This window comes from Malus sylvestris, chromosome 13 (assembly GCF_916048215.2).
Source record: "Malus sylvestris chromosome 13, drMalSylv7.2, whole genome shotgun sequence".
Classification (NCBI taxonomy): Eukaryota; Viridiplantae; Streptophyta; class Magnoliopsida; order Rosales; family Rosaceae; genus Malus; species Malus sylvestris.
In genome coordinates, this window is record NC_062272.1 from 15,937,784 (window position 1) to 15,952,495 (window position 14,712).

At 39.3% G+C, this 14,712-nt stretch overlaps 3 protein-coding genes and 1 pseudogene across 4 annotated transcripts; 3 read left to right on the top strand and 1 right to left on the bottom strand.

The window, feature by feature from the left end:
* Nucleotides 1–477: 477 nt before the first annotated feature.
* On the top strand, nucleotides 478–2,822 carry LOC126597502 (uncharacterized). 2 transcript variants are annotated; one of them, XM_050264295.1, is made up of 2 exons: nucleotides 478–648; nucleotides 1,682–2,822. In XM_050264295.1, exon 2 carries the CDS (start codon nucleotides 1,690–1,692, stop codon nucleotides 2,455–2,457), a length of 768 nt encoding a protein of 255 aa, XP_050120252.1. In that variant the 5' UTR covers nucleotides 478–648; nucleotides 1,682–1,689; the 3' UTR covers nucleotides 2,458–2,822. The 2 variants fall into 2 exon arrangements, with proteins under 2 accessions (XP_050120252.1, XP_050120250.1); XM_050264293.1 differs by lacking the exon at nucleotides 478–648 and adding an exon at nucleotides 675–926 and having other exon boundaries at nucleotides 975–2,822.
* A 342-nt stretch (nucleotides 2,823–3,164) lies between these two features.
* LOC126597503 (ferredoxin C 1, chloroplastic) lies at nucleotides 3,165–3,815 on the bottom strand. The gene has a single exon (XM_050264296.1). It carries the CDS (start codon nucleotides 3,704–3,706, stop codon nucleotides 3,254–3,256), a length of 453 nt encoding a protein of 150 aa, XP_050120253.1. The 5' UTR covers nucleotides 3,707–3,815; the 3' UTR covers nucleotides 3,165–3,253.
* A 1,566-nt stretch (nucleotides 3,816–5,381) lies between these two features.
* LOC126596040 (cysteine synthase-like) lies at nucleotides 5,382–9,177 on the top strand. The gene is made up of 11 exons (XM_050262492.1): nucleotides 5,382–5,536; nucleotides 5,964–6,025; nucleotides 6,128–6,237; nucleotides 6,380–6,437; nucleotides 6,807–7,070; nucleotides 7,175–7,312; nucleotides 7,470–7,521; nucleotides 8,038–8,117; nucleotides 8,448–8,507; nucleotides 8,652–8,732; nucleotides 8,816–9,177. Exons 2-11 carry the CDS (start codon nucleotides 5,984–5,986, stop codon nucleotides 8,906–8,908), a joined length of 978 nt encoding a protein of 325 aa, XP_050118449.1. The 5' UTR covers nucleotides 5,382–5,536; nucleotides 5,964–5,983; the 3' UTR covers nucleotides 8,909–9,177.
* A 121-nt stretch (nucleotides 9,178–9,298) lies between these two features.
* On the top strand, nucleotides 9,299–14,703 carry LOC126596038 (LRR receptor-like serine/threonine-protein kinase EFR; annotated as a pseudogene).
* The last annotated feature ends 9 nt before the right edge of the window (nucleotides 14,704–14,712 follow it).

Consider the following 14,712-nt stretch of genomic DNA (forward strand, 5'->3'; position numbering starts at 1 on the left):
AAAACAACAAAAACACAACCCACCACATGGTGCGTGGTTACGGTGGTCTTCTTTTTCTTTGAATATTATTTTAAACAAAATAGAATTCAGTTATAAAATTGTTTAACGTAAAAAGGCCAATTGCCACACGAACATGCGTGTGACAACATGCTAGCAGTGGCGAAGCCACGTGAGGGCGAGGAGTGGCGGTCGCCACTCCCTTGCCGGAAAAACAAGGCTGGAGCGTTGGCCAGCCCCTCCCCTCCTGCTGCTGCTCTTCGTCTCCTCCGGTGCTATATGGTTCTGCTCTGCGCACAGTAGAGCTGCGTTCAATTTTTTTCTTCAAAACACCCAGGCCAAAACAACGTCGTTTTGGTTTGGTAAAAAAATTTGAAAAAAGTAGAACGAAACAGCACCGTTTCGTATAAGTTGGGAAAAAAAATAAATATATAGGGGGGACCACGTGCCCCCTATTCCATTCAGTCTCTCTCTCTCTATGTGCTCTTTTTCAATCCCCAATCAGAGTAAAAGGTGCAGTAGCAGCGTTGCCCCCCAATTCCTAGCATAAAAATCCCAGCAATCAGCACCCACCGTGCCACCGTTTGGCCTTTTGCTACCGCGCCAGCCATCTCCAACCGCCAGCTTCCAACTTTCAAAGCCACTCTTTAGGTAAAAATTTTAATCCCTAAATTTATAATCCTAACCCTAATTAATTATTTAATACGAATTTTGTTTAATTGGTATAGAATCATATGGTGATGCACTAATATGATTATTGATATGATTCTATGATTATTGGTATGAAAGTATGAAAGTATGAAATTATTTTTAGGATGAAAATTAAAATTTGAATTCTTGATTATTGATTAATTAATTGAATTATTACATAATGTATATTCATATGATTGGTTGAATTTAATTTAGGCGATCGGTTCAATTTAATTTAGGTGAAGGCTAATATAAAATACAAGAGTGATCGGTTCAATTTAATTTAGGTGAGTTTGCAAAAGCCAAAATCGTAACCAAATAATTCATTACAATCTAGTCCAATAGAGACTGACTTTTATTTGGTCAAAAGTTAAAACCAAACAAAAACCGGCCCTAGAATTCAAATCGGCCAGTTTGATCAGATTGATGCCGCCTTTCCTTGTAAATTGCATTTGTCTAGGTTTGAACACGATACATTTAATGGCGTATCCCTCCATAAGACCTGCGTCCTAGCCCCTAGGATTGACCAACCAACCGAGTGACCAGTTTTCAAAGAGGGAGAGAGAGAGAGCTTCATGGCAGCTGGGTAGGACGAGCTGTGGGGATAACTAGCGTGAGACGGGTGCCAAACGAGGTATAACAGTAATCGCCTACCAACTGTTTGATGAATTGCTCCTTAGAGAACTCTCTTGCTCAAATCGCGATACAGCAGTATTACTCTTTACTATAATGTTCTCAAGGAGAGGAATCACATTTGCTTCGGCACTGTCTCCGCATTTCCTTTCAAGGGCTGCTCGTAACTTTTGCTGCAAGCCAACCCCCACAACCATACTTCCCGTAGCAGATCATTCCGGGAAGGTTGCCAATTACTCTAGTAACTTTCATCTTTCTCCTTTGTTCCCCACCGATGATTGTAAACCTCATTCGGACGGTTATGATATTGAGCTTGTTGATCATGAGGCGTGGCAAGTTTCATCCGGTTTGGCATTGGCAGGGGGAGGAATGCAGGGGTCTGCATTGGACTCAAATTTGTTATCAGATGAAGTGGTTGATGAGCCAATTGATACTTGCTCAGTACCTGTTGAAGGTGACCCGGACTTTGATGACATTGACAACATGAGAATTCGTGGCCATCTGTTCTTTAAACTTGACCGCGATTCCAAAGAGTTCGAGGAGTATAATTTTGACTTCCATCGCAGGAAGAAGTCTTCTAAGCAAAAGGATGATCCAAAGGAAAGTAAAAGGAAGGATAATGAGTTAAAGGACAGCAAAAGAGGCAACCCAAGTCTTGACTTGCCCTCCAGAAGCGAGAAACAATCTAGAATTGTGAACTATTCTCCGCTTGATGAATTGGACACTACTTCTGTTGGGAAGAAGAAGCTGAGGAGTCCGACCTATAATCAGCTAACAGGTCCCTTCCATGAGCCATTTTGCCTGGACATTTTCATATCAAAGGCTTCTGTTCGTGCGTGCATCATTCACCGAGTGACCAGTAAGGTTGTTGTTGTGGCACATTCCATATCGAAGGACATGAAGTTTGACCTTTGTTCGACTAGGAATGCAGCTGCTTGTGCTGCTGTGGGGGAAATTCTCGCGCAGAGGGCATTGGATGATGATATCCATGATGTGATTTACACACCTAGGAAAGGGGATAAATTGGAGGGTAAGCTTCAAATTGTGCTTCAGTCTGTCATTGATAGTGGGATTAATGTGAAGGTGAAGTTGAGGCAAATAAACAGGAAGAAACGTAGTTCCTCGTATGCAACTTAGGAAGCTGGTTGAGACAATTTCAACAACAAAAAACTCCTTGTGTTGGAAACTCCTTTTGTTCAAGCTAGGAGAGGGGACTGCCCTGCCCTCCTTTTCTGAGAGATGAGGACTTGCAACAACCACCATGATGGTGTAACTATTTAAGTTACTAGGTATTCACCCCTCTTTTATTTGCACAGCCAACCACGGCACGAGAGGAATTCATCGAGTGGACTGCAGTCCCTTAATCCCCTAGCATTGATTAAACAAATTTACTCTTGTGGAACTATTAGTGTAAATTTTTCTTCTCTGTAATGTATAAACAATGATCAGTTCTCTCTCTTTCTGCATTGAATATGCACTATGCCATATTGAATTTTTTTGAATGGAGCTGGAGAAATTAGTGCATTTATCATCTGTTTAACCTAACTGATTTGATCCCTAACAGCGGTTGAATTCTGTGATTACGTTAAATCCCATTACTTCTAGGATCCTTTCATGTATATGCCTAAGTTGATTAGCTTATTTGCTCCCATTGGCCTAGTGCATGTTACGGTTAGGCCAATCAATGGGTCACGGCAGGGTGCCCACCCTTTGCATTAGGGTTCGAATCTCTCCTAGTAGGTTAAAGTAGTTTAGAATGTCGCCTTCACAAAAAATGAATGGCGTACTCATTCACAAGCTTTAAACAATCATTAACTGGTAGCATAAGATATCGATTCAAGTGATAAAACAAAGCAGAAATTACTTGTATTCAACAACCCACAACTCAATACAAACATGGGTCAACTCCCCAGTTGCCAAAATCCGAAAATTTTCAGTCATTAGCAGTTGCTAATTGCAGTGAGAGCAGCTCATCCTCCGGGATTGTCCTAATAAGACAATCCGACTTGGGGTACGACACGCACAACAATGTGTACCCGCCTTCCACCACATCATCACTCAGCATTCCTTCACTCTGATCGACGGTGCCGGTGAGAAGCTTGGCAGGGCAAGTCATGCACACGCCGAGCTTGCAGTCATGCGGCACAGAGAGGCCGGAGTCCAATGCCTTTTCCAGTATGGTCTCATCAGGCTCCACCTCCAGCTCGGTAGACTGACCCTCGTGTTCCACCACCACCTTATAGGATCGGACGGTGCAGGAGTAGGACCGCCGTGACCGGTGGCGCGGCCGGAGATTGAGCTGGAATGAAGCGGAGAGATTGGTGGTTGTGCGTACTTGTTTTGGGAGGGTGAGAGAAGGGGAGGGAGTGAGGTGGAGCGTAGCCATAGTGTGTTGGGTTCTGAGGTGGGAAACGAGGGGGAAGTTTCTGTGGCAATGCGGAGTGTTGTATTGTTTATGGTGTGGAAAAGATAAGGTTTTGGATGTTTCTGCGGTTTATTTCTGAGGCATGGGCTAATATGGGTTTGCAAGCAAATCAAGGTTTTTATTTGATTTCCAAACCAGAAGTTTTTTGGGGGTTTTTGATATAAGTCCAAAGTAACTAAAAATTGGACTTATTTCAAAAGTAAAAAATTACTAAAAATTGAACATATTTCAAAAGTTGGCCTATAAAATTGGACCTATTTCAAATTTTCCCAAGTTTTTTTTTTAATATGGTTCAGGGAGAAATTTTTGCAAGTGACCGGTATTCAAGAGTGTATTCTACGTGTTATTAGTAAGTGGAATGATCCGAAAAAATATATTATTTCATCTACTTGTAGTATGTCATGCGGAATACTACTTAAATACCTCATGCTTAGGAAAATCGCTTTGATTTAGCACTGTTTGATAACTATTTTTTATTTTTTTTTAAAACAGAAAATCAAAAGTCAAAATTTGAAACAAAGCAAAATAGCTTTTAATTTTTAGTTTTTCATTTTCATTTTTCTAAAAATTGAAAGTAATTAATAAACGAGTTTTCAGCTAAAAAAAATAAACTGAAAAGAAACTGATTATCAAACGGTTTCTAATTTATATGAGAGATGACTTCCACTCTTTTTTTTTTTAATTTTTTTTTATATCTTAGGTATTTGTTTGTTTAACTTTGCCCTCTGATTATGTGATTTTTTTTTATGACATTAATGTTAATTATGCGGGTTGTTCGGATACTCAGGTACTTTACTACTATTATATGGGTTCTAATCTCATCTCCTGCTGCTCTAAAAAGCAGCCCACAATTTCCGGCTCCTATGCAAAGTTTGGGCATCACTCCCATGCTCATGCATGCACTGAGACCACTTGGATTTTCTTTCTTCTTGGTGAGCGTGGCGTTCACTTGTCTACTCCTATTTACTGCATTAAACTGAGTGCTAACTATCTTGCTGCTAACCAAGTTCATAATGCTCGCACACTTCACATTGAACTGGATTATCATTTTTTGTTCATGAAAAAGTTGTCTTGGTAGTCATCGTGTTTGCTAAATTACCTTTATTGTTCAACTGGTTTATCTTCTCATCAAGGCTCTTCATCAGTCTCGTCATGAGCTCCTTTGTTTCAAGGTTGTCCAATTAGGTTCGTACATTTTGCGGGGTGTTAAAATAGGCAATTAAACTGGAGTTGTCTCCACAAGTATTATGTATTATACGAAGGTAATTTTCTATTTAATTATAATAAAATTCTACCAAAACAAGGCTTTATATAACCCTGTATACATTGTAATACTTTGCACAAATCAATATACGGAGTCATATTTATTCGCATGCCATGTTTACCGTAAAAGTAGGAAGACATAAAAGTAAGCTACATTTGATACAAAACCCGGAAAATGATTCTTGCCGGATTCTTTTCTTAAGGATCCCGTGATCGTGATTGTGATTGTTTATCGTACATCTTGCGATCAATTTTCATTAGATACTATTTATATCTAATTTTAAATTTTAGAATGATTTTTTATCGTACAATATACGATGAACAGTCATGATTACGGGATTCTTAGGAAAATGATCCGGCGGCGAGGATTCTTTTCCATAAAACCCAATGAAACATAATCGTATTTATGACGTCATATTTATGAACTAAATATATATGATTCTTGGTAGCTTCATTGATTTTTGATCTTTTTCTTCACAAGGCGTGCTCATCAGCTGTGTGGTGGTGATCATCTTTCAGTCTCAAAAGGTGAAATTCTCAGTCTTTAATTAAGTGTTAATCACATTCACAGATTAAGAACTGTTTTTGTTTCAGTGATCACATCCACAGATGAGTTACCCTATCGTTCTGCAAATTAAACTCATTAAAAATTCTAGGGTTTTGAAAAATAGCGATAAACCCACTAATCTTTATCATAACCAGATTATGAAATCATTAATGAAAGTTAATTGAAACATATTCAAGAAAATACTCTTTAATCTTGTATTCAATTCTTTAACTTTATTGCCAATTGATAACTTAGCAGTCGGTCGTTTCCTTATTTTTGCTACATGATCGTGTTAGACTTTTCTGTCTTATTAATTTTTTAATTTAATTTTTTTATTCCATGAAAATGAAAATGAAAATTTATTGTAATTATGGTTAAGGAATAAATTTGGTGTGTTTTTGGTTGCAGTAATCTGCAAAAGAAGCAAAATGGCGGTTGAGAAGGCCGGCATCGCCAAAGATGTCACTGAAGTAAGTTGTCGAATATCCGAGTTTTATGTGTACTAGAGTATTGTGTTTTCAATGGTTTGTTTATGTTTATGATGCTGAAAATATGTATTTCGTTGTGTATAGTTAATTGGAAAAACGCCGTTGGTGTATCTGAACCATGTCGTGGAAGGTTGTGTTGCTCGTATCGCTGCCAAATTGGAAATGATGGAGCCCTGCTCCAGTGTAAAAGACAGGTATATAGGCTTTTAGTTGTATGGCTTACTGTTTTGTCATTTTCTTGTTATGCTTGTTGGTTTCGCGGCAGCGATACCTGGATGTGTTGTGCTTTTGCTCTGATTTATGTTATTGTTTACTGATTATTGAAAAACAATGCAGGATTGGTTATAGTATGATTGCAGATGCTGAGGCGAAGGGCCTTATCACACCTGGACAGGTTAGTTATTTGATAGGGAAACTTGCTGGCTAGGACTGTTGTGTTTTGAAGAATTTGTGCATGAAAGAGAGGATGCAACCGCCTTCCCCGTATACTATTCTTGGTTTCTCCCCTAGCAGGCGTTTTATTTTAATTTCAAATGATGAAAAAGATGCAACCATGCTTTTCTCATGGGATGTTTTGGCTGAAAACATGAGTGGACTGTGTAATTAGAGAGGATTTTTTGCATTACAAGTGTTAAGAAAAAATTTCAAACATGTAATAATAGTCTACATTTCATAAAACTACTAAAAATATTGGTTTCACCAATATTGTGAGCTCACGGATCTTCATTGAATCTGACTTTTGGTTGGATGGTGTTTTATGAAGAGTGTCCTCATCGAGCCAACAAGTGGTAATACTGGGATAGGATTAGCCTTCATGGCAGCAGCTAAGCATTACAGGCTTATCATTACAATGCCTGCTTCAATGAGTCTTGAAAGAAGAATCATCCTCCGGGCCTTTGGAGCTGAGTTGGTTCTCACAGATCCTGCAAAGGGCATGAAAGGGGCTGTTCAGAAGGCTGAAGAGATATTGGCAAAGACACCTAACGCCTACATTCTTCAGCAGTTTGAAAATCCTGCCAACCCTAAGGTATCTACTCAATCAATTCTACAGGTTATGAAGCTGGCGCAACTTGCAGAAAAACAAAGGGTATATTGTGCTTGGAAAAAGTTATTCGATTTTTGTTACTGTAGATACATTATGAAACGACTGGACCAGAGATATGGGAAGGTTCGGGAGGGAAAGTAGATGCTTTTGTTTCTGGGATAGGTACAGGTGGAACTATAACAGGTGCAGGGAAGTTTCTAAAGGAGAAGAACCCTGACATAAAGGTTAGCTCGCATTTTAAAGGTTAACTAAAAAGTTCTTTGGTAAATTTGTTTATGAGCTTCTTTTGAAGAAGATCTGAACAATAGCCTGTACTTTCTTCGTGTTTTTGATGCTCTTTTACTTTGTCTTATTGTGTTCCTTTTTCTTTCTTAATGTTAGCTGTATGGTGTGGAACCGGTTGAAAGTCCAGTCCTAACTGGAGGAAAGCCTGGTGAGTTATAGTGCATTGCTGCTCTGAGAATATTTGTATTCCTTGCATAATCTGGCCTCTGCAATCTATTTACTGGCCTTTTCACTAGTTTAGAGAAAATTTTGTTCGTAATTTCATGTGAGATTAATTTGGTTTCTGATGGAGATAGGGCTGTAATAAACAGTTGGAGAGTACTGATCTCAGATGTGACTGGTAGCATAGAGAGGAGTTTCGTTGAGGGACACTCAGTTACTACTTCGGTGGAATGAGTCTCTTGCTTCTATTACTGAGAATGTTTTGACTCTTATTTTCTGTAGCTTCTGGCTTTCAACTTTAGTTGGCTTCTGATTTATTAACTCAAAAGTTTGTTGGAGTAAAAATTCTTCCTAAACCCCAATTCTACGATACATGGTGTAAATTATCCCTCAATCTTATACATACTTAGCTTATATATTTATAACTTTATACATGACTGTCAATTCTAGTTTTTGCTTGCACGTTGTTGATGTTAATTATTGTGCTCCTTCTAATGTAAAGGTCCCCACAAGATCCAAGGAATAGGAGCTGGTTTTATCCCGGGTGTTTTGGAAGTCAACATCATCGATGAAGTTGTTCAAGTAAGGCTCAAAGGTTTTTTTACTTAATCAATCTTAATCACTCAAGTGCATGACATTTTTCATAAATCGTTATATTATTATTTGCGATACAATCATTTATGGAAACAGCAGTCAAGCCGGATGTATTGTCTTTCGTAGTGTTTTAATGGACGAGTGTATGAATGGCCAACAATTTCTGTGAGCTGGTGTAAACACAGCCATTGATTTTTCATTTGGAGTTCCTTTAACTCTCTGCAAAGAACTTAGGAAAAGACACAGCTTGTTAGTTTGTTTCTAACAGCTATTAGCCTATTACTGCTGCCCGTGTACTAAATCTGTGATGTGTTGCAGATATCAAGTGATGAAGCAATTGAAACAGCAAAGCTTCTCGCACATAAGGAGGGTTTGCTTGTAAGTTCTTAACCTACAAACAACTAGTAGTGAGTTAATATCTTTGATATAGAGCCATCACATTCGAATTTGTGCCATATCTAGGATGAATCACCGTATTGCAGCGTCTGTATTGAATTACAAGTGTCTGATTATCTGTTCCAGGTGGGAATATCATCTGGAGCTGCTGCCGCCGCTGCAATTAAAATTGCCAAGAGACCAGAAAATGCTGGAAAGCTCATTGTTGTAAGTTGGATGACTCCCATTCAGTTACATAGACCATGTATCAGCATTCTAATCAACTGCTAATACACATCTACGCAATGTAGGTGATATTTCCAAGCTTTGGGGAGAGGTATCTCTCCTCTGTCTTGTTTGAGTCCGTGAGACGGGAAGCCGAAAGCATGACTTTCGAGCCCTGAGCTGATTCCTCGGTTTCTGGCTGCTTCAAGTTTTAACCAGTGGAACCGAATTGTCTCGCTTCTTAAGTTAAAACTAACATAATCTGGTAGTGTTTTTCTTACGTGAAAACATGACCATTTAACCTTTGAGCCCCGTTATGTTGTCTGGGTTTTGGCTGGTTCTCTATACAATTCTGAAGTTCAACTTCACCCGTTTAAGAGTTTTCCAGACTATTACTATTCACACTAATTTTTTTAATGCATAATTAAATAATTTATGCTAAAGAAAATGTTGATTTTTTTTTTTCTAAATATATTTTTAAACGTTTATTTTGTATTTTATTTTAATTTTAAAAGTTGAAAACCTATGCACCGTTCGACCTCCATATTGGAGACTAATCGGCCCAGATTTTGCCGCGTAAAACACCATCAGTTGCCTAGTATGATTTGGACAAGGGCAAAATTTCTCATATGAAATTGACAGGGCACCATTTGAGAAAGGCAATTTCTCATATGAAATTGACAGGGCACTACCAACGCTTCCTTTGCAACCTTGACCATTAATGTCATCTTCAATGGAGATGGTTAAAGGTTTAAAAGTCAAAAAATAAGTAGATTTATTCAAAAACTCGTATTCAAATGATGGTTAGGCTATAATTTTATGGAGTCCATCAGGCTATTAAAGGGGCATCAAGCTAGCCAAAAATAGCTCTCCCCTTGGTCTTTTTTTTTTTTAATTTTATAAATTTTTTTTATAGGGCCTAATTCCTCAATTGCAATAATTAATTCAAATTCAACGGTTAGATTTGAAAACATGCAACGGTAGTTTAATTAAATGAACTAATTATGCCCTGTAGTCCCCTAGCGCATTCTCTCTCTTCGGAATTATATGTATCCGCAGGATTAATTTGGAAAAACAGTAGGGAAGAGATTCGGCAGCAAAGACCCTCGCGATATCTTTCTGTATGGATTCCTTGCCTTTGAATCACAGTCTATTATTGAGGAGCTATGTTTAGCCCCTTCGGTTGTGATGACGTATAACTATGGCCTAACATTGTTCATTTAAAAATAATTTTTTATGCCACTTAGTAATATGGTCTAGTAGTATTCCCCTTCACTTGTAGGTGAGAGGTATTAGATTTGATTCTTGCCACATTATTACTAGCCCATTGTGAGGCTAAGCTCACCCCCTTCCCTTCGTGTAGATAATATCGTTTGTTCATAAAATTAAAACAAATAAAATAATTATAAGGCTACAATTTTGGATGAGGCTATGTTTAGGTTTAGCTCTTTCGGTTGGAGAATGGTCTTTGAAATTTTCGTATACCTTTTGAGTAATGTTATTCATACTATGTTTTTGTACCACATTTTCATATCACCTTAGGTGACATTTGATGTGGACAGCAACATCATTTGAATTAATCAGATTTTGAAATTTAGTTCATTATTTAATAAACTAATAATTAAAAAAAACTAGTTAATTAAATGATGATTGTGGTATACGAGGAGTCTTTCTCTTTCGTGTCCTTAGGTTTTGCAAATTTTTCAAATGATGTGGTTGTCCACATCAGATGCCACCTAAGATGATATATAAATGTGGTATAAAAACATGGTATGAATAACATTACTCATACCTTTTTGAGTTTTGGTTCTTAGTGTTTTCTTTGACTGGTTCAATCTTACAACTATAGAAAAGATGGGTATGTAATGATGAGACATCATTCGGGGGCCGTGGAAAAAGCAAATCGCGTGCCAGTTTCGTCTCTGATGTTGCCATCATGTGGTCCACTCCATGGCGCATTCTGCATTGCCTTGTGCTTGGTACGTGACCTCCTTCTATGAATGTATATTAGCCACTCAACAATATTTTCTCATGATCCAAACTGTTTAATTTTCAGATCTTCGTCTGAATCGAAAAGCGTTGGACAATTCCACATTTCTGCACAAAATGGAGAGAACTCATCGTCTCCTCTTGTTCTTCACTATAGCCGCAGCAGCAGCAGCAGCGGAAGCACAAACCAGTAATATCACCACAGACCAATTTGCTCTCCTTTCTCTCAAATCCCACATCACCAGTGACCCTCAGAACGTCTTGACCACCAACTGGTCCACAACTGCCTCCAATATTTGCCACTGGGTTGGCGTTACTTGCGGCGCACGCCACCTCAGAGTCGCAGCCCTGAACCTCTCTTACATGGGTCTCACCGGCACCATTCCTCCCCACCTAGGCAACCTCTCGTTTCTTGTTAAGGTGGACTTTGTGAATAACAGTTTCCATGGTACCTTCCCCCAGGAATTGGCTCGTTTGCGCTGGTTGAAGTTGGTTAACTTTGGATTCAACAACTTTATGGGAACCATTCCTTCGTGGTTCGGGTCCTTACCCAAACTTCAAATCTTCAATTTGTATGGCAATCAGTTTTCCGGTTCCATTCCTGTTGATATCTTCAACTTGTCTGCACTACAAGCAATTAATCTGAGATATAACCAGCTAACAGGTACCTATTGTTGATCGATCATTAAATTTAAGGGAGCTGTTATTGACACTCCAACTTTTACACTAGGTAGAAGTGTGTGATGAAAATTTTACAAACGAGATAACAATTCCAAATTTTAGTATCTTGTTAGATGTTTAACGTTTATCTGTAAGATTTGGTTGTTTATTTTTGTTGCTTCTTTTGGTGGCACACATAACAGGCAGCATACCAAGAGAAACAGGAAATTTAACAATGCTTAAGGATATACGCCTTGACTTCAACAACTTCAAAGGTATGTACAGTGCACTCGACTTTTTGTTGCACTATTGGATCAGGGAACTGATTTCTGCACACTTTTTTTGTAATTAGAAATTCCAAACGAGATTGGATCCATAGAGAAGCTGGAGAGGCTGTACGTGCAAGCCAATGCCCTGACGGGGCCTGTTCCAGCGGCCATCTTCAACATGTCTTTCTTGACTCTCTTGGCTCTAGCAGGAAACAGCTTGAATGCTAGTATTCCGGACAATGTATGTCTGCATCTTTCTAGCATTCAGCGGTTGCTTTTGGGTCACAACCAGTTTGATGGACCACTTCCATCCAAGTTATGGCAATGCAAAGAGTTATCCATCTTAGGACTCGATTTCAACAATTTCAATGGCGGCATACCCAAAAGTATTGGGAACTTGACTCAAATAACCAAGATTTATTTTGGCTTCAACAATTTGACAGGTACTATACCAGATGAGATTGGTAATCTTCAAAACCTACAGGTTTTGACTCTCGGAGTTAATAATCTAAGCGGTCCCATCCCATCCGCAATCTTCAATATGTCCATGATGACAGCAATTGACCTTACTGAGAATCAGCTCTCCGGTAGTCTCCCAGCAGACATTGGTCTCGGTGTTCCAAACCTACAAGAACTTTATGTTGGAGGTAATAAAATCCGTGGGATAATCCCCAACTCTATCTCCAATCTTTCGAAGCTTGCAAGGCTAGACATGGGCGGGAACTCATTTTCCGGGCTCATTCCTACCAAACCTTGAGTACCTCAGCTTATTCAGAAACAATTTGACGGTTGACACTTCAACTCCAGAACTAAACATTCTTTCTTGTTTGGTTAATCTTAGAAAACTGAAGACGTTATTCTTGGGCGGTAATCCATTGAATGCCACACTTCCTGTTTCCTTTCGGAATTTCTCTGCATCGATTCATTATGTTGCTATAAGCAACTGCAACATGAGGGGTAACATTCCCAATGATATCGGCTACTTGAGCAGCTTGTTAGTCTTAGATTTGAGAAACAATAAATTGGGTGGGTTGATTCCAACTTCTGTGGGAAAACTAGGGAGTCTCCAAGGTTTGTTTTTGAGTGGCAACAAGTTTGAAGGAGGTATCCCATTTGAACTTTGTCAACTAGAAAACCTAGCTGAATTAGTCTTGGATGGTAATCAACTCTCTGGTTCGATACCTTCTTGCTTAAGTAGCCTCGCCCGAGCTCTAAGACGTCTATCATTAGGGTCCAATTTGTTGACTTCCTCAATACCGTCTACCTTGTGGGGACTTGAGTATATCTTGTACCTAAACTTGTCATTCAATTTTCTGAACGGATCTCTCTCGGAAGATATCGGAAAACTGAAAGTTGTGATCTCTCTCGATGTATCAAATAACCATTTATCAGGTGGTTTACCAGGCAGCATTGGGGGCCTTAAAGATTTGGTTGATCTTTCATTGGAATCTAATAATTTAGAAGGCGCTATTCCGAGCTCATTTGGCGACTTGGTAAGCCTGGAATCCGTCGATCTATCCAAAAATAATCTGTCCGGAGTGATTCCAAAGTCTCTGGAAGTACTCTCGCATCTCAAGTATCTAAATTTGTCCTTCAACAGACTTGAAGGAGAAATTCCGAATGGCGGACCATTCCAAAACTTCTCTGTGCTGTCATATGTCTCAAATGGTGCGCTCTGTGGTGAAGCCCGACTCCATGTTCCACGATGCAAAAACAGCACGCTTAACCGGAACTCAAAGAAAGCTAGCACATCCAACTTGAAATATATTATTCCAGGGATTGTATCAGCAATGCTCCTAGTGGCCTCTGCATCAATGTTGATACAACGCAGGAAAAGGAAGGCGGAAGTTGCAACAGAGACTACCTTGCTACCTCAATTTCTTTGGCCAAGATTTTCACGCGCAGAACTTGTAAGGGCGACAAATGGATTCAACGAAAGTAACTTACTTGGCACGGGGGGTTTTGGCTCAGTATATAAAGGTACAATTTCTGATGGGAGAAATGTTGCTGTAAAGGTTTTCAATTTACAGCTTGAAGGGGCTTTTAGGAGTTTCGACAGTGAATGTGAAGTGCTGAGCCAAATTCTTCACCGAAATCTCATCAAAATCATCAGTTGCTGCAGTCAAGTTGATTTCAAAGCCCTCATACGGCAATACATGCCTAATGGGAGCCTTGAGAATTGGTTGTATTCTCAAAGCTCTCCGTTGAGTATTCTGCACAGGTTGAACATAATGACGGACGCAGCATCCGCGTTGGAATACATTCATCACGGTTATTCGATACCAATCGTACATTGTGATGTGAAACCAAGCAACATACTACTGGACGATGATATGGTTGCTCATGTTGCTGATTTCGGAATTGCGAAACTCATAGGTGGAGACTCCATGACACAAACCATGACCCTAGCCACAGTTGGGTATATGGCTCCAGGTGATGTGCTACATGCTAAGTTTACGCTCTCACAAAAACTGGACATATTTGTTGAACTCCCTGATAGAATTGAGCCCTACCGTTATATGTGGGACCCACTTGTATTAGAGAGTGTCAACTGTTTACAAATAGTATTATTGATCACTAAATTCACGTAAATTAAATTATGCAGAGTTGGGGATGGAAGGAATTGTTTCAACAAGAGGGGATGTGTACAGTTTTGGCATTGTACTGATGGAGACGTTCACAAAACGGAAGCCAACGGATGAGATGTTTGTTGGGGAAACGAGTTTAAAGCAATGGATTGCAAGTTCATTACTTTCGGATGATGCATTCGTTGAAATCGTGGATGCCGGTTTACTAGGGACGGAGGAAGATGGTGGTTTCGGGAGCAGGAGAGATTGCGTATCATCGGTCATGAGATTAGCTCTAGCGTGTTCTGCAGAATTGCCGGAAGAGAGGATTAGCATGCAAGATGCTCTCGTCGCACTGAAAAAAAATCAGGATCAAGTATTTGAAGGATTGTGGAGGACTCGAGTCTTAATTTTTCTCCTGTCAAATACGATAATTTTTCGTCGTCTAAGACAAGCAAACGTAGCAGTCCAATCGAACAATTCATCGCATGCTTTGAT